At 47.6% G+C, this 18,862-nt stretch overlaps 5 protein-coding genes across 5 annotated transcripts; 4 read left to right on the plus strand and 1 right to left on the minus strand.

The window, feature by feature from the left end:
• Positions 1-1,154: 1,154 nt before the first annotated feature.
• On the plus strand, positions 1,155-3,470 carry ARB_02294 (uncharacterized protein; the record flags this gene model as incomplete). The annotated part of the gene is made up of 6 exons (XM_003011398.1): positions 1,155-1,187; positions 1,255-2,496; positions 2,553-2,813; positions 2,875-3,004; positions 3,066-3,340; positions 3,408-3,470. The coding sequence occupies 6 exons, from the start codon at positions 1,155-1,157 to the stop codon at positions 3,468-3,470; spliced, it is 2,004 nt and encodes a 667-aa protein (XP_003011444.1).
• A 466-nt stretch (positions 3,471-3,936) lies between these two features.
• Positions 3,937-4,896, plus strand: ARB_02295 (uncharacterized protein; the record flags this gene model as incomplete). The annotated part of the gene is made up of 1 exon (XM_003011399.1): positions 3,937-4,896. One exon carries the CDS (start codon positions 3,937-3,939, stop codon positions 4,894-4,896), a length of 960 nt encoding a protein of 319 aa, XP_003011445.1.
• Positions 4,897-6,720: 1,824 nt separating this feature from the next.
• On the plus strand, positions 6,721-13,024 carry ARB_02296 (uncharacterized protein; the record flags this gene model as incomplete). Its single annotated transcript, XM_003011400.1, has 5 exons — positions 6,721-6,916; positions 7,109-7,593; positions 7,645-10,851; positions 11,003-11,203; positions 11,264-13,024. The coding sequence occupies 5 exons, from the start codon at positions 6,721-6,723 to the stop codon at positions 13,022-13,024; spliced, it is 5,850 nt and encodes a 1,949-aa protein (XP_003011446.1).
• Positions 13,025-13,794: 770 nt separating this feature from the next.
• On the minus strand, positions 13,795-15,604 carry ARB_02297 (uncharacterized protein; the record flags this gene model as incomplete). Its single annotated transcript, XM_003011401.1, has 3 exons — positions 13,795-14,955; positions 15,077-15,148; positions 15,230-15,604. The coding sequence occupies 3 exons, from the start codon at positions 15,602-15,604 to the stop codon at positions 13,795-13,797; spliced, it is 1,608 nt and encodes a 535-aa protein (XP_003011447.1).
• Positions 15,605-16,113: 509 nt separating this feature from the next.
• ARB_02298 (SET domain protein) lies at positions 16,114-18,358 on the plus strand (the record flags this gene model as incomplete). Its single annotated transcript, XM_003011402.1, has 4 exons — positions 16,114-16,155; positions 16,225-16,742; positions 16,805-17,070; positions 17,115-18,358. 4 exons carry the CDS (start codon positions 16,114-16,116, stop codon positions 18,356-18,358), a joined length of 2,070 nt encoding a protein of 689 aa, XP_003011448.1.
• Between the last annotated feature and the right edge of the window lie 504 nt (positions 18,359-18,862).

Here is an 18,862-nt window from a genome sequence, read left to right on the forward strand (position 1 = left end):
ATTCACAGGAGGAGCAGGCGGGAATCACCTGAATCTTGCCAATAAGTATTCTTGTTCTGAGTTATATAACCATAGAAAAGGAGTTAGTATGCGGTATTGACTATGTAGAAGATTCCCACTATTTATCTTACTAGGAGTCTCTATACTCATGGATGTTTAACACGGCAGGAATAATGACAAGCCGGATGATTTTCTGCCCTCGCACTGCCGAATAACACCTGTGGGATAGGTGGTCAGGGCGTAGATATATCCACTGCTGTGGGCAACTAAGGCAGACTAAAGTTGGAGTTGTAGAGAGTATGCGGAATAAAATGCCGAGAGAGACACTGCAGCTTCAACTGACAGATCAACTGATAATGGGTTGCAGAAGGTTGCGGAGCGCCTAGCTGGATACTTCACAGAACCGTCCATCGTACTGAACAGGCATGTATGTAACCCTGCTGCATGCCGTGTTGCTACCTGGCCCCTCGGTGGCTTGCCTGTGTCACTGCAGCAAGGGGCCTCAAGCGTATCCCATTAATCTTCTGGTCTCGGCGCTTCCGTGTTTTTCGTCTTGTCTTCATCGTGATCAGTAAAAGCTGGACGGAGTAACTGCTCCGTGCTGCTCCGCGGTTATAATAGGCGTAGTATGATTCGACTTGAGTTGTTTCGGTTGAATGGAGGGACCCCGCATAGTTAACTAGTTAGCTAGCCGGCGAACTAGTAGGGAGCCGCTCTCGGGAAACCATCCTCAGGAGGTGACAGCGGGTGCCGAAGCAGGAGGATGGAGAAGGTATGCGGCATGGATCCCTGGCCTGCGAGATCCCTGGCGCTGCTGTGCGACTTATGTGGCTGGCGCTGTTTGGCGTGCGGAGGGTTAGTGAGATGGTGAAGTCAAGACGGAGTTTCGGGTATGATAAACTCAGCTCTGGAGAAGCCGGTCCATTTTTTTGGAGCCTTTTCTTCTTTCTCTTCTTCTTATTTATATTGGCCATCTCCCGTCTTCGCTTCGTTCCTCTCCTGTTTCTCCTCCTGAAGGCTTCGTCGTACTGCGCAAGGCCCTGTGTTCGCCTCTAGACGCCCTCTTGACACCGGCTTAGCTGTCTACACCCCGCTACCCCGCGATCATCTGTACCCCTGGTCGCACGCAAACAAGTCTGCGTTAGAAGACGATCATGGCAGAGGTAGACGCCGCTAAGGCCCCGGTGGTACGTTTATTATGTGTTATGCAAGCGAGAAAGCGAACAAAAGAGGGCGTAGCTAACTGGCGCATAGGTCGTGGAAGCCCACCAGGTCGAGACCGTTGGTGTACCTGCGGAGTACCACCAGCACTCCACCAAAACGCACTTGAAGAGCTTTGAGGAATACAAGACTCTTTATGAGGAGTCTATCGCGAGTCCAGATACCTTCTGGGCGCGGCTGGCGCGGGAATTAGTGACCTTTGACAAAGACTTCAACACGACGCACATCGGCTCCTTAAAGGGAGGTGATAATGCTTGGTTTGTTGGTGGGAGACTGAATGCTTCTTACAACTGTGTCGACCGCCATGCGCTCAAGAATCCGGATAAGGTTGCTATCATCTACGAGGCCGATGAACCTGGCGAAGGGCGCAGCATCACTTACGGCGAGCTGCTCAAGCAAGTCTCGAGCTTCGCATGGACTTTGAAGCAGCAGGGGGTGAAGAAGGGTGATACGGTGGCTATCTATTTGCCTATGATTCCAGAGGCTCTGGTTGCTTTCCTTGCTTGTTCTCGCATTGGTGCTGTGCACTCTGTCGTCTTTGCGGGCTTCTCGTCCGACTCGCTGCGTGATCGTATCAATGACGCCAACTCCAAGGTTGTCATTACCTCTGACGAGGGCAAGCGAGGCGGAAAACTCATTGGAACCAAGAAGATTGTCGACGAGGCTTTGAAGCAGTGTCCTGGAGTGACTAGCTGCATCGTGTTCAAGAGGACTGGAGCAGAGGTTCCATGGACTCAAGGACGCGATCTCTGGTGGCACGAGGAGGTTGAGAAGTACCCCAGCTACATTGCTCCTGAGTCCATGGATTCGGAAGATCCTCTGTTCCTCTTGTATACTTCAGGCTCAACCGGAAAGCCCAAGGGACTGATGCACACCACTGCTGGTTACCTGGTTGGCGCCGCTGCAACTGGTAAATACGTCTTTGATATCCACGAGGAAGACCGATTCTTCTGCGGTGGCGACGTTGGTTGGATTACCGGACATACCTATGTTGTCTATGCTCCACTACTTCTCGGTGCGACCACAGTCGTTTTCGAGAGTACTCCTGCCTATCCGAACTTCTCGAGATACTGGGACGTCATTGAAAAGAACAAGGTCACGCAGTTCTACGTTGCACCAACCGCACTCAGACTTCTCAAGCGTGCCGGTGACCAGCATATCCACCACGAGATGAAGGATCTCCGAGTGTTGGGAAGTGTTGGTGAGCCAATCGCAGCTGAGATCTGGAAATGGTACTATGAAGTTGTTGGCAAGAAGAAGGCCCAAGTTGTCGACGTAAGTATTGGATCCTTTTGTTTTCTAAAGCAGGCATCTAACATCAGTAAATACAGACATACTGGCAAACCGAGACTGGCTCTCACGTCATTACTCCCCTGGGTGGAATCACTCCTACCAAACCGGGAAGTGCTTCTCTGCCATTCTTCGGCATTGAGCCTGCCATCGTCGACCCAGTTACCGGTGAAGAACTGAAGGGTAACGATGTAGAGGGTGTGTTGGCATTTAAACAGCCGTGGCCAAGCATGGCTCGCACAGTATGGGGTGCCCACAAGCGATACATGGACACCTACTTCAATGTCTACCCAGGATTCTACGTGAGTAGATTGAATAAGCAAAGGCCAGTTTAGTCTCTTTCCATGCTAATTCCAGAAATAGTTCACTGGAGACGGTGCTGGCCGAGACCATGACGGATACTACTGGATCAGAGGAAGAGTTGACGACGTTGTGAACGTCTCCGGTCATCGTCTTTCTACTGCCGAAATAGAAGCTGCTCTCATCACACACTGTAAGTCTTCCATTTCTGTGGATGAGGGAGGTATAAAGTAGTTAAGCTGACAAATATGTAGCTTCCGTTGCCGAGGCTGCCGTCGTCGGTGTACACGATGAGCTCACCGGCCAGGCAGTCAACGCCTTCGTTGCCCTCAAGACAGGCAACGAAATCGGTGAGGAGATCCGCAAGGAGTTAGTAATGCAGGTTCGAAAATCTATCGGACCCTTTGCGGCTCCTAAGGCGGTCTACGTCGTTGAAGACCTGCCCAAGACTCGCAGCGGAAAGATCATGCGACGTATTCTCAGGAAGATCTTGAGCGGCGAAGCCGACAGCTTGGGTGATATCTCGACGGTAAGTAAACGTTTAGGCTTCTATAGACGTTGAGCTTGTCGGTGACTCGTGGCTGATGACTCTTTAGCTTTCGGATCCAACCGTGGTTCCCAAGATTATCGAGATGTATGAGGCAACAAAGAAAAAATGAGCTGGAATCTTCTTGATGTTGTTGTGGTAGGTATCGTCTTTTTCTTGCACTGCTGAGCCTTTTAAACCGTTATATAAATAGCGATACACTATGCAAATAGCCTGGGCAAGATTTACCCAAGAATATGAAGCCTTGTTGCTGTTTGTTGGTCCTTATCAAATGTTCAATATTGACGTTGTAGCTCAAGAGAATAGCCCCCTAAGCTCATTCAGCCAATCATATCATGGATATTTCAAATAGATTACCTCTCTATGATCAATAGTCAGTTGCCTAGTTAACTAAGTAGTTAACTAAACAACCGCGTCGTCTCACTGAAGCGCGTCTCCCACTTAACTAGTCAAAGCCGCGCTCTTAACTCCTTCTTGGCCCTAGGCTCCAGCGTCCTTTCTCGCAGTACTATGTACTCTAGGCTCCCCCATCCTGTATTCTTATTATACCCTCCCATTACTGCGATAAAGATCCCAGGATGCCACGATCCAGCTCCTCCAGAACTGGCCGCGGGCACAAAGACAAAAAGAGCCTAGGAGCAACGCCTAGGGAGAAGAAAATACCACCCCCCTGTGAAGCTCTGACACATTCCTTCGTTCCATGCAAAAACCGAGCGAATACCAAGGCTTCACGCAAGATTCCCGTCTGCTGGGCTCATCGGAAACAGGGGGAGACCGTAACTCGCTGCCAGGCAGTGCTCGAGAACAATCGCAAGTGCCTCAAAAAGATACCCTGGTCTGAAAGACGACAAGTTTGCACCAAACATGTGGATTCGCCTCTGCCATGCTTCATCATCCGTCTACCGATTGAACTCCGCCAACAGATATTCTCATATATTCTCAATGAGTACCAGAAAGAATATGTTCCACTCTATACGTACTTTAGTATCCTGCACATGGCACAAGTAAATCGCCAAATTTACCAGGACGCATGCGACCTCCTCCATCGAAAACTTGTATGCAACATTTCTTTACGGAACGAAAATATATCCATACTCAAAAAACACTGTCTGTCAGTACGACCTGGCTCGTGGCAACGTTTCAAACAATTTCACTTCCAGTTCTATGATGAAATGCAGAAGGCAACCATTAACAACCTTACGCTTATTGTAGCGCTGATTCGTGATACCTGCATGAAACTCTCTGTTGACCCTACTTATACGATATGGTGGCATAGTCATTATGGCCTCGAGCGGGCTATTGACGCCTTACCATCATACTTGGATATTTTTCGACAGTTGAGGGGAGTGAGGGAGGCCCGAGTGGAAATGTCCCCTAACTTAACTACTGCATTGAGTGTATACGGATGGAATTCACTGAATCCGGAGGCTGGAATGGCCATCAAGTCGAAGTGGGAAAGCTACTACAAACAATGGGTTAAAGACTTGGAGCGTGGGCATTCTGCGGAAAGAGATGATTCTTGGAATCATTTATTCTAATCACGGAACCACGAAAAAAAAAAAAATAAAAATAAAATAAAAATAAAAAAAAAATACGGCCTACAGGCAAAATCTTCTCGTCCATGATGCAAACTACACTCCTGATATTATTTAATATGCAGCAATTGCCATGATCATGTCAAACGATACACCTATTTCCACCCGGGACCCGGGCTCGGCTAGGTAGTAAGCTCGTGGAGAAGGAGAATAGAAGGGATATGAGGAGACGAATACTATATAGACTAGTCACAAAATCATGATCACATAGCTAGGTAAGGAAGAAATTCCATATTGAAAGGTTGTGAAAAGTTGCCAAGTATCATACCATATATTCGGAAGCATTGTTAGTGGCTGAAAAAGTGCATATTCGCCTCTCCTAGATCATCAGCCTGCAATTAAGAGCACAGTACTAGCTTCCAGAACGGTATTTCTACCCTGATGGAAAGATATAATCCTTCGTAGGAGTGCCATTTGTGATAAATGAGAAGGATTGGACAGTTATTTATCAATTAACCGCTCGATGAGTAGCTACCTGCACATGAATATTGACAACTCAGCACAGACTAAAGTTAGGACTTCATTCTTCGGTTTCTGTTAGTTGATTAAAACGGATCAAACCAATGTTATTTTAAATAAGAACCTGTTAAGTATAGGCGGTTGTCGAGAGTTTAAGGAGTCTGCTTGCTGATGTGGATGTGGCACCGGTGAGGCTCTGTCGAGAAGTTACCCGAAGACGGGAGCGGCAGAGCGACGATAGGAATGGCGCTTTACCTGATTCGGCTAGTGCCGCTATCGTATTTAAGTTTTGTTAGGCAGCAGCATGACTAATTGCATCACCTGACCAACACTCCCCTTTGGGCTAACTGTGTCGACTCTCTTCGAACCTCAACTTTTTTTCCTTAAGAGCAGCAACATCCGCGTTTTCTCAGCGTCCGCTGTGCAAACACCCTTCATTCTCTCTGTTTCTTCTTCTGAAGCACGGGAAAGCAGATAAGTTGCTCATATCTGTGAACAAATCCCGTTCGATCAGCCTCTTTGTCGGTTTCGCAAGCTCTTTTTGCCTCTGCACGTCGCGACCTCACCTGCCAGCCCAACCTCGCAGCAAGTTGACGGCGCCAACCACCCGCTTTCTCTACCCTTTCGGCCTCCCAGGCTGCGTTCGCATTTTTGGGACCTGCCCGTTCATGGCTCAATAATCCTATTTCGCTTTCGCTAGAAGTCTTAACAACGCGAGACGCGATGTCGGGATTCGGGACTGGCTCCTCTTTTGGGGGCTTTGGCTCCAACAATACTCAGCAGCAGAACACTGGATTCGGATCAACTGGGTTCGGAAACACTTCTGGAAACACTGGTAGGCCGTCTATATTTTTTCTCCATGATACCCTTCCCCTTCCCTTGATTCTTTACTTTGATTGTTTTTTATGGTTCGTGTTGTTTCCACCATGAGCTTGAAACGAGGAGATGCATTTCATCGGGGCATAAAAATCTTGTCTGCAAATACTGCCACGCCACGATTCAAAAAGAAGAAGATCAAAAGAAGACAAAAAAGGCGCAAACGATGAATAAAAACTGCGACTCTGGAACAAACTCAGCTGGGAACAATATCGACACCACGCGGACATAAAAGAAAGAGAACAACCCTCCTCTGACCAAGAATTTCTGCCTTTCCCTCTTTTCTTTGGTACATTTAGGCTTTGGATCGACTCCCCTTTTTGGAAGTACCTCGAACACTGGTAATACATTCGGAAGCTCTTCCGGTGGATTCGGGACTGGAGGAGGTACGTCAACGCAGACCTTGTTTTATCCTTGTCGCTTTTAAAAACGATGGAAAGGGAGTGGTTGAAATTGGCCATCTCGACATTTCTTTTCTTGGGACGGACTATTTCATCAACAATCTATTTGAATACAACTCTTTTCATTCTATCCGTGGATCCAAGGCAGCTGGTTGTATATGCGCCCTCCAGTCTCGCTCTTTTCTGGATCTCGCATTGCGGCATGGCTCGCAACTCTGATATATCTGGTTGAACTACTACCAGACAACCTCGAGATACGGAATCAATATTCCGGAGATTATTATCATCACTCTTGAGCCTGCGCTGCCAATGGACCCGAGATTTTTTTTTAAAAAAATTTTTTTTCTTCTTTATTTATCTATGCATGTTGAATACCTTAACATCTGCGGAAGTGCTAACCTTTTTTGACCTTTGATTAGGATTTGGGTCAAATACTAATACTTCGAACTCGTTGTTCGGCGGCCAAAATCGACCATTCGGTTCCACAAGCACCACTACTGGTGGTGGATTCGGTTCAAACACCCAAACATCCGCGTTCGGCTCATCCGGGTTTGGAACCGGTACAAGTGGCTTTGGCTCAACGTCAAACACCGGAACGGGTGGTGGAATTTTCGGCAGCAAACCGTCTGGCGGGTTTGGGTCAACAGGTAATCAAACCGGAAGTATATTTGGAGGCACTTCAACTTCTAGTCCAGCTACCAACACTGGAACAGGCTTTGGAGCTACTACGGCTGCCTCAGGATTCGGTGGCAGTGGAACTGCCCTCGCTGGTGAAGTCCCGCCCTCTCAGGGTACCGCCAACCCAACGTTTAGCCCGTTTACGGAAAAGGACCCTGGTTCCTCAAACACCAGCAACTACCAAAGCATAAGCTTTATGACCCCGTATCAGAAATACTCCTTCGAGGTAAGCCAATCATAATTGCCTTCAAATAACGATATAGCTAACCATGCATAGGAATTACGAGTTGCCGATTATGAACAAGGAAGACGGTATGGGAATGCTAGCGGCCAGCCTGGTGCATTTGGCTCCTTCTCTGGGTTTGGACAAGGATCCAGCGGGTTTGGTACTACCGCTGCCAGCTCATCTCCATTCGGTGGTTCCACCACGGCTACCTCCGGCTTTGGTACCCAAAATCAGACTCAGAACACTGGCTTTGGATCAAATACTTCTAACCCACTGTTTGGAGCAACAAAACCGGCTACTGGTATATTCGGCCAAACCGGTTCCACGCCCTCTACAGGCTTTGGAACCACTGGAACTACTGGGGGGTTTGGTACCTCGACTACCAATACGTTCGGAGGAGCCAATACTGGCGGTGGCTTGTTCGGCAATACCCAACAAAAGACGACTGGATTTGGTACCACCGCCACTCCGACCTTAGGAACTGGGTTCGGTACACAGACGAACACCACTAACTCTTCGCCTTTTGGCAATACCCAAACTTCGACCACTTTCGGCCAGCAGGGAAGCAGCGGATTCGGCACATTTGGCCAGAACCAAAACCAAGCCAAGCCGGCATTCGGGGGCTTTGGTCAAACTCAACCACAACAGCAGCAAACTGGCGGGGGTCTTTTTGGAAGTACCCCCGCTACTTCTGGGACCGGTAGTTCGTTGTTCGGCAATAATAACCAACAGCAAGGGTCATCCATCTTTGGTCAGCAGAATCAGCAGACCAATACCAGTGGTGGCCTCTTCGGCAATACCCAGCAAAACCAACAGCAGCAGAAGCCTGGAGGTCTGTTTGGTACTGGGCTAGGAACTAATACCTCTACAACAGGCACTTCTGGATTTGGGTTGGGCACTTCCCAGCCTGCGCAGCAAACTAGCTCACTGTTTGGGAATACGCAACAGAAGTCAGGTAGTTTGTTTGGCACGACTCCTACACAAGGTTCTTCATTGTTCGGAAACAATTCAGCCCCTGCATCCTCGAGCATTTTTGGCGTAGGAAATTCTACTCAGAATACACAACAACAGCAGACTGGTGGACTGGGAACTGGCGGAAACAGCTTATTTGGCCAATCCCAACAGCAACCACAGCAGCAACAGCCATCGCCATCTGGGTTCCAAGCGTCTCTCCTTGATGGTAACCCATATGGCAGCCAATCTATCTTCTCTGGCCTGCCTGCACCCAACACCCCATCTCCAGGTCCACTGGCCACCCCCCTGTCCGCTAGCATGAAACAAAAACAGCGCACACCACTACCTATGTATAAAATCTCCCCACTTGCCGCAAACCGTCTGGTTACTCCCCCTACTCGTCAAGGCTATGGATTTAGCTACTCCACTTCCAGTACTGCGAGCACCCCTGGAAGCAGCAGCATCTTTGGTGGAAGCCTGCGAAGCGGTGGCAGCCTTGGACGAAGTTTTGGCAAGAGCTTGACTGGTAGCAGTAGCCTTCGAAAGACCTGGGACCCAGAGACTGACAGCATTCTCTCCCCTGGAGCTTTCTCTGCCGGCAATTCTAGACAAAGTGGAAGCCTAAAGCGCTTGACCATTGACCGCAACCTTCGCACTGATTTGTTTTCCCGCTCGGCGTTGACCAATGGTGATGAGGCCGCACCACCATCTAGCAAACTGAAGAAGAAAGTCAGCTTTGATGACGCTGTCTCTCCAGGAGACTCTGCTGACAAGGCCAATGGGGCTATTGTCCGTGTCGAATCTGATACTTCTGAGCCGACTCCCGAAGAGCTCGGATTCTTAAGGTCCGCTCGTAAACAATCTTCTGCTAATTCTACTCCAACTGCACCCAAGAGCGTTGAGCTTCCTAACGGTGCTCCAAGCGCATCCTCGACCCCACAGATGGAACAAGTTAGAGGCAAAGAGCTAGCTACCGTCCCAGAAAATGGCGAGCAACCTGCCCTCACCACCCCAACCAATAAACCCCTCGTTATTGTTCCTAACGTGGACCCTAAGCCTGGTGAATATTGGATGAAGCCATCTCGTGCAGAGCTCAGCAAAATGTCTCGTGAAGAGCTGAAACAGGTCCCTAATTTCACAGTTGGCCGTGTTCGTTGTGGATCTGTTACATTTGACAGACCAGTTGACCTAACCACCGTCAACCTTGATGACATCTTTGACAAAATTGCCAAGATCACCATCCGTTCTATTACCGTTTACCCCGATGAGGCAACTAAGCCTCCTCGTGGCAAGGGCCTTAACATGCCATCTACCCTTCGCATTGAGAATTCCTGGCCTCGTGGGAGAGACAAGAGGAGCCCATCGCCATTCACTTCCGGGCCAACGTTCGAGAAGCATATCAAACGTCTTAAGGAAGTTACGAACACTGAATTCATTGACTATGAGAAGGAGACCGGTACTTGGGTCTTCACCGTCCCTCATTTTACGACGTATGGACTTGATTATGATGATGATGACGAGGATGAAGGTGAGAGCTTTAATCAAAGCACTTTAAGCGCTGCTCCTGACTCTGTCGCTTCAAATGATCAGACCCCCACGCAGTCGTCCGGAATCCGCAATTTTGATACCTCAATGAGTATTGAAAGCTCCCTTTTTGACGACTCTGTTAGCGGTTTGGAAGATGATACCTTTGAATTTAAGAAAAAGAAACCCGTTCCGGGGGCATATGCTCGCCAGGGGGTAAATGGAATGGGGGCGTTACCGGAAGACATGGAATCTGAAAATGAAGCCGACCAGGATTCTTTTTTAGAGGACGGCTCCGCGGGTTCAGTTACTAATGAGAGTGAGGAACAGCTGGAAAGCATGTCACCTTCTGCATCAGAACTTGAATCGGACAGGGACGAGGATATGGAAATGGCTGGTTCCTTCCCAGTCCCTGACCAAACCGTGGAGCTCACCTTGACTGGCCCCTTGAAGAAGAACAACTTATTTCAATCTATGCCTCGATTCGGCACTCCTACAAAGTCCGCGGACCTTAACCTTCAGGGTAACTGGGCTGAACAACTTCAACGAACTATCAGTCCACGAAAGCAAGATAGACAAGCTCTCCGGGAGGTCCAAGATAGGGCTTTTTTAGACAGAGACGAAGATGAGAGCCCAACCGCAACGTCGAAAGCAACTGAAGAGCGCCCAACGCAGTTCACTACTAGTATCGATCTTATGAACTCACTATTCCGACAACCCAAACGGCAAGGGACGTCTCCTGCTCCTGCTCAATCATTGAAAGCCAAAAGTGGATTAGAGGTTTGATTCCCCAGTTCCCCGTTTCTACTCAATCAATCTCAATCGTTTTTCATGTCATGCAATCCCAGATGTATTTAAATTGCGTTTTACATGCTTTCTGTATACCTAAGCAAGAATGCAGATGAAACTATACTAAATTTTTCTACTCTAGTGGCCTTATCCAAAGAAACCCAAGACTTTTGCGGGAAAATCAAGCGAAATGGCGGAAATTGAGGCCTCATTTCATCACTCGACCAAGGCACGATGGGGTGTCCTTGACGAGGTTGTGCTTCCAAACAATAGACCCGAGGTACCTGTTTATGGAGAGAAAAGATTGGTGAACGTTAGTAAATTTGATCATGAAACTGCTGAGGTACGACTTTTCCGCTATGTTTAACTATGGCCACGTTTACTAACTTGTGATGTTTTCAAGGCCCAAAACCCTCTACAATTGCAGAAAACAAAATCAATTGTTCGCCTAGTCGACAATGTGCCTTTTGCATCCTTGGCCCTTCCCAACTTTGGAGCCTTAGCAGAGGCTGTTATTGACACTACCAAAGCGGCGGACACTGAGAGGTGGCTGTGGCAACTGGCTAACATCTTGTTCAATGATGATTTGGAAGACGATATTTCTGAGGGTGTCCCTGCTGGACTGCTTGATAACTATAAACATCGTATCAAGAAAGACCGCCTTAGTCGATTGTGGGAAACAATGATCCGTACCCATCATCCCAACGAGACTGGAGATCTCAAAACAGCGGAAGAACGCGCCTTTTCCTACCTGTGCGCCCATCGTGTTGAGGAAGCATGCAAGTTACTTATTGATTCTGGGAACCCGCACTTAGCGTCTCTCGTTTCGCAGATAGGCCGTGATGAAGATACCAGGAAAGCTATGCAAGACCAGATAGAATCATGGCGCAAGGCCGGTATCTCTTGTGAAATTAGTGAGCCTATTCGGGCCATCTATGAGCTGCTTGCAGGTAACTGCCTACGCAGTGAAGGAAAACCAAGCGGGCCTCCAGAGGAGCGAATCTCAACCTTCAATATGTCAGACCGTTTTGAACTTGATTGGTTCCAGGCATTTGGCCTCCGGCTATGGTATGGAATCTCAGACGACGATCCAATTGAGGACGCTGTGACCTTATTCCATCATGATGTATACCATGAAGGTGAACCTCAGCATCCACTCGCTGTCGCTACTAAAGACTCCAACCAAAAGCCGGGTGACGACCCTGTTGGTCGCGAGTCTCCCTTCTGGATTTTGTTGAAAACTTATACCCTCGCCGTTAACGATGGTACTCACCCAGAAATCGCCCCAATTCAGATGCCAGCTGCTATTACTCCAGTTGCAGTTTCCGGCCACATGTTGCACAATCGTCTATCATTCCAACTATTCCACCATCTATCTAAAGTGGTTGGACATCACGACGTTTTTGCAGTGGACCAATCTCGAGCAGATCAACTTGCTTTGGACCTTTCTTGGGAGCTCACTACTGCCGAACAATATGCACCCGCTTTGTTTGTCCTCCTACATCTTTCCCGCCCTTCAGACCGGGAGCGGAGTGTAAAGGAGATTTTAAGTCGTTTTGCTTCTTTGATTCCTTCTCCAACAGCTGAGAATGGAACTCCAAGTTCTCTATGGACATATCTTACTGTGGAACTTCAGGTCCCACCAGATTGGCTTTGGATTTCTAAGGCGCTACACTCCCGAGCTATTGGCGATATTGCTAGCGAAGTAGAGTGTCTCATCCATGCCAAACACTGGAACGAGGCTCATGGAACCTTCTACCGCATTGTTGCCCCTAAGGCAGTTATTGAAAGAGATTATGATACGCTTGCCTCGCTGCTCAGTGGATTTGGGGAAAGCCCAGAACGAAGAGTTAGAGACTGGGCGGATGGTGGTGCCGTGTACCAGGATTTCCTCCAGCTAGTGAATGCAAAGGGAGGATGGAGAGACCCAGCTCCGCTAAAACGATTGCTCAAGGCACTTGCACACCTTGGTGGAAAAGTTGAAAAGTCAGCAACTTCTAGCTTGTATGAGCGCATTGCTTTTAGGGAAATGAGCCGTTTGGTTGCGGGATGGGCTACAAAAGATGTTGGAAACGTAAGTCTTGCCGTGCCTCGGATGAATTATCATATCAACAAACAAAATCTAACATATCAACCAGAATATCGAGTCCTCCACAATTCTTAACCTCCCATTGACTCGGGACGCTCGACTCACGCACACTGCGGAAGTCAGCCGACGTTACTATAACGCGATCATGGCCGGCGGAAGCACTTGAGCGAGTCATCGTTTCCCTGTGTTGGCCAATGTCCCTCTGAAGTTTTCAGATTATCATGATGACTTACTTCGGCATTCCCTTTGTTCTTTTGATCCTTGTGGGCGTTTTATGCTACTTGTTCCTAATTTCTAAACCCTTTCCACCCTTTCCATTTCCTGTTTTATTATCACTGATCACCATCTCATTATGCCCCTTACACTGTTTTATTAAAATCCCCCCCCCCCCCCCCCCGTCTATCCCCGACCCGACACCCTGATTTGACCATAGCCACCAAAACCTACGAATTTTCTTAGATAGATTAGCTAGCTATTGAATCAAAGAATGAATCCCCAAACAAGTACTTCTCTAGGCTTTCAGTGATTTGAATACATACGATATGTAGACAGGAAGTTTTCTAAAGTGTAAAAAGGTGAATATTGCCTTATAAGTCCATACATAAAACATATGAAACGCAAAAAAGAGAGCAAACCACAAATATTTTGAACATGCGAATTAGGATGGATGACAAAAACAGATGACACGATGGGAATCAAGCGTTGCCACCATCCGCAATATACAGGGCTCTAGGAGAGCAAGAGTGAAAATGCGTGGTCTTCTTGTAATGATTAATACATATTCTAAAAAGACAGATTTACCCTTTGCCCCCAAAACCAGTTCGAGCTGAGGGTCCATTTCCCGTCTACTGTCCAGGAGCAATCAACTTGCCCTCTTGACGGGTGTTGGGAGCCCAACCACCGGCAAAGACCTCCTTTCCTCCATTTGCCTGCGCGTTCTGACGTATTCTGGCTTCAAGTTCTGGTCTGAAGTGGCGGATCAAGCCCTGGATAGGCCAAGCAAAAGCCTCACCTAAAGCGCAAATGGTGTGGCCTTCAACTTGTTTAGTAAGTTCCTGAAGCATATCAATTTCACGTTCACGGGCCTGGCCACGTTCGAATCGCTCCATCATTTGCAAGGTCCATTTGCTTCCTTCACGGCAAGGGGTACATTGTCCACAACTTTCGTGGCGGTAGAAAGCAGAGAGCCGGGAGATCGCGCGAACGATATCGGTAGACTTGTCCATGACTATAACGGCAGCAGTACCGAGACCGGATTGAGAATCTTTAAGAGCATCAAAGTCCATCATCTGGTCGTCACAGATGTGCTTGGGAAGCACGGGAGTAGAGGAGCCGCCGGGAATAACGGCAAGGAGGTTGTCCCAACCACCTCGAACTCCGCCACAGTGACGGTCAATCAGTTCGCGGAGAGGAATAGACATCTCTTCCTCAACGGTGCAGGGGTTGTTGACATGGCCAGAGATACAGAACAGCTTGGTTCCCTGGTTTCTCTCACGGCCAAAGCCAGCAAACCATTTACCACCACGACGGCAGATTGTGGGAGCGACAGCAACGGTTTCGACGTTAGTGACAGTGCTGGGACAACCGAAGAGACCGACGGCAGCAGGGAACGGAGGCTTTAGACGGGGCTTTCCGGCCTTGCCTTCAATTGACTCAATTAAAGCAGTTTCTTCACCACAGATATAAGCGCCCATTCCACGGTGAATGTAGACGTCGAAGTCATATCCGGAACCGCAGGCATTCTTTCCAATGAGGCCCGCAGCGTAGGCTTCGTTGATCGCCTTTTGTAAAACAGTGGCCTCCTCGTAGAATTCACCTCGGATATAGATGTATGCTGCAGTTGCGTTCATGGCACGCCCGGAGACGAGACATCCTTCGATGAGCTTGTGGGGGTCCTTGCGCATAATCTCACGGTCCTTGCAGGTACCGGGTTCACCCTCATCAGCGTTCACGACGAGGTATCTGGGCTTGGTATCCTTGTCCCAATCTTTGAAGTTCATGAAAGACTGTACCGAATAGAACTGTTAGATAAAAGGTAATCGAGACATGCTGTAAAGTACTCTCCAAAATATACATTTCGGGGGTCCTTGAACAGGTTGTAGCGACGAAATTGAGAATTAAACATACCCATTTCAAACCAGATGGGAATCCAGCACCACCTCGGCCTCTAAGTCCGGATGTTTTGATCTCAGAAATGATCTATCGAAAGACATTAGTTAGCGGTGTTCGCTCCGAGCATCACATATCTGAAACCAGGCATTCTGAACGACGTGAACTCACCCAGTCGTGGCCCTTGAGAATAATCTCCTTCGTCTTGTACCAATCTCCACATTTCATGGCATGCTTTAGGTCCGGAGGATGTCGTCCGTACAAGTTCTGAAATATTCTGTCCTGGTCCTTCAATCCACCGTATACCCGTGGTGGGTGCGCAGCAGTGCCATCTTGAACGGTAGCAAAGCCTCGTCGCTGTGCTTGCGGCTGCTGCTGTGCTAATTGCTGTGACTGCTGCTGGTTTTGTGGTGCGGGCGACTGTTTAACGGCTGGCTGTGCAGATGTCAAGCGAGGGAGAGATGCGGCGGCCGCGGAGGTCAGGGCGCGAGACGAGACATAGGGAATGGCGTGGGCTGGCGGAGCCACAGCAGCTCTGGAGATCATGATGGGCAGGTCACCCTTCGTTGCTCGACTCCAATTGAGCCCAATAGAAGATGCGGATTTGAAGCTGGTGATGCTGCGACTTTTGCGGCCTTCGTGAGGTTGATGTTGGTCAAAGTCGTTTCTTTACGCAGCGTCTGATTGGTTGGATCACGTGATGCATTTCACAGGCGCCAGGCGCCAGACGCCAAACGACAGACGACATAGAACGACTTGAGGAAGCAATGAGGATGGTGATATCGGCAGGAATTCATGGTTAGAAATACATTTCTCTTTGCATATAGTATTATAATAATCCCTTATACCGATAGAATAATTTATTAAACGATGATTTTTAAGTATCGGGATACCGAACCGCCTAAACTAAGCGAAGTGACGGTTTAAATAAATTCTCACGTTTGCATACTTTTGACAGAAATCATGGACAACCGAGGGTGAACAGTTGTTACTAACAATACAGCTTATGTCTTTTCGGAACAATAGTGGAGCATTTTGCGTCCATTGCATGCATTATGGCAGACGACAGGTATTACCTAGGCATTTCTGAAGGAGATGTATGTATCGTAAACTGATCATCAGTTAGATTCAAATTTGACAGCCCTCCTGCTTCGTTATCTGAAAAGTTGCAAGCCGACCAAGAATTGGTCAATTGGATTACAACTCTCGGGGGAGGGCTAAATCCAGCTGTTGAAATCCATAGAGACGATAAGCAAGGATCATGCCTTCGTGTCCGAAGCAACGAAGCTCTGGCTGCTTCAACAGTTGTGGCAAGATGTCCAATTTCTGCAACTATGTCGATAATCAATGTGAAGAATTTGGATCCCAATCTTCCACCTCACGACTTCCACTATTCTGATATATTGTCTCAGAGAGTCAGGAAGTCCATCATTCTGGCATTTTTCATGGTGCATGAACAGCTGAAGGGAAGGGACTCCCATTGGTGGCCATACCTGGCAACACTTCCAAGAGCTAGTGAATTGACGTCTGCTCTCTTCTACCAAGATAATGATCTTGAATGGCTACAAGGTACCAACTTGTACCAAACCCACCAGGCATACAGAAACGCAGTAAAAGAGGAGTATGATTCAGCAATATCCATCTTACGAGATGAAGGCTTTTTGGCTGTCGAATCATACAGATGGTAAGAGAATACCGTCTGCCTATAACTAAAAGAATCGTGTACTAATCATCGATGTGCCTCAGGGACATCTTTTGTTGGGCATATACTCTAATAGCTTCTCGTGCATTCACATCAAGAGTTCTGGATGCGTATTTCTCCAACCACCCAACTCTCAAACAGGACGAGGAGTTTCAGATCATGCTTCCTTTAGTTGATTCTTCAAACCACAAGCCACTGGCAAAGATTGAATGGCGAGCAGAAGCCACCGAGATAGGCCTGAAAGTCATAGAGCCTACTTTTAGTGGAGAGGAAGTTCATAATAACTACGGATCACTTAATAATCAGCAATGTACGTGTCATTCCCCTGGGATATCAAGTTTAGCTAACATACAGCAGTAATGACGACGTATGGATTCTGTATCGTTGATAATCCGTGTGATTTCCGAGATTTGAATGTGAATGCTCCTCCAGGGACCCCCCTGGCAAATGCTCGTCAGTTTCGATACCAAGAATTTCACGAGCCTCACGGAAAATCACTCGACAACAAATGCTTCCTATTTAACATATTCTATCCCTTCTCCAGCGAAACATCCACAGTAGAAGAACGCATATTTTCCCGGGATTTGCTTGATGCTCTCGGCTTGACCCGCCTAAATACCCGGGAGTCTCAGAATATCGAGGTAACTGAAGAACGTACCTACGCAAATTTCTACGATTCAGGATCTCGTGTTGTTCTCAATGCATTGTGTCAAGGCTCAATCGAGCTGGCGTTTCGGATTATCAAAATTGGACGTGGAGGTTACCTTCAGAAACAGCCATCAAATCATAAACAGAAACTCGCCCAGACATACCGAGAAACCGAGTGGCTAATTTATATGACTGGCCTGGTAGTGTGTGAATGGGCGATTGCTCGAGCTAGGACATCAGACTCTAAGGAATTGGGCACAATACTTGAAAAATACCTTTCTTATATCCCATCACCTACGGTTCTTGAGCGTCTTGACCATGTTATCAAGGGGTCTAAGTCCATAGTCTGCCAGCCAGGTGAACTATTTCTAGGGATTGAGATATTAGAACTCTTGGAGTCATCAGATGTGAAGACGCTTGCCCAAGAATTTATCAACGGTATATCCAGCGCCGTTGACAGCCTTGTTGACCCTTCAGACCGACTTCTAAGCTCAAATACTGTGACATACATACTATTCCTCCTTATTTGTCTTAGGGCAAGCAAGGCGGGTGTTGATGTCTTAAATTCTCCTGAGCCGTTTCACAAAACTCTAACAGATGTCTTTTCTAGGCGTCTTGATGAATATGTTGTTCAGCTTGTTGATTGGTATCCCTTGGACGATAAGCAAACCCTCTTCGAAAATATGGATGACGAAGTGGAAAAGGAGACAGCTGCAATTTTTGAGGCAACAAAGGAGGAGAAATCCCGACAATCTTATAATCTTTTACTTGGGGCGTCTGATGAATGGCTATCTGCAGATGTACTGAGATGGGCAGTATATGTGGTGCAGGAGGAGCAGCTTACGGTCCTAAGAAATCCGTTAGAGATGATCTCAAGGGAACCTTCCGATGGACCTGTTCACATGGCCACTGATAGTTATTTCTACGTTCCACAGCTCCCTGCTAGCTAGTTAGCCAACCAGGTCTGAACTAGATATACAAGCCTTGTGACGCTTCTTAGATTAAGACCATTTTTCAATTAAAAATGCAAGTACCTTTCAACATTATATTCAAACACAGGCACGACTTCAGCTCAAGATAACCAGTACCTCGATCTCCTAATGATTTGATGCACGCATATGCTCCGTAGAATCACCACTTATTTTAGGTTATTGGGCGGAATAAGACAACTAGATGGGTAGCAAAGCAAAGCAGAGCATTGAACGAACAAAACGCAACAACGATGTGGGTTAGTATGCACAGCAGGAATAGCAAAAAGAATACTCAAAAAGAGTATTTGCAGGGGTATAAATATTGTACAGAGAAGGGGGTGACGAATTAACACAGACGTTTTTGAGGAATATACCCCAGGAAATGATTGGGGGTGTATGACTGGAAATCCATATATGAGTTCAGATGATATAGACGCCTCGCAAGATGATATTCGCCAAAGCGTTCAAAATGAAGGTAAATGA

Source organism: Trichophyton benhamiae (assembly GCF_000151125.1).
Source record: "Trichophyton benhamiae CBS 112371 chromosome Unknown Abenha-G-c-321f20.f1, whole genome shotgun sequence".
Classification (NCBI taxonomy): domain Eukaryota; kingdom Fungi; phylum Ascomycota; class Eurotiomycetes; order Onygenales; family Arthrodermataceae; genus Trichophyton; species Trichophyton benhamiae.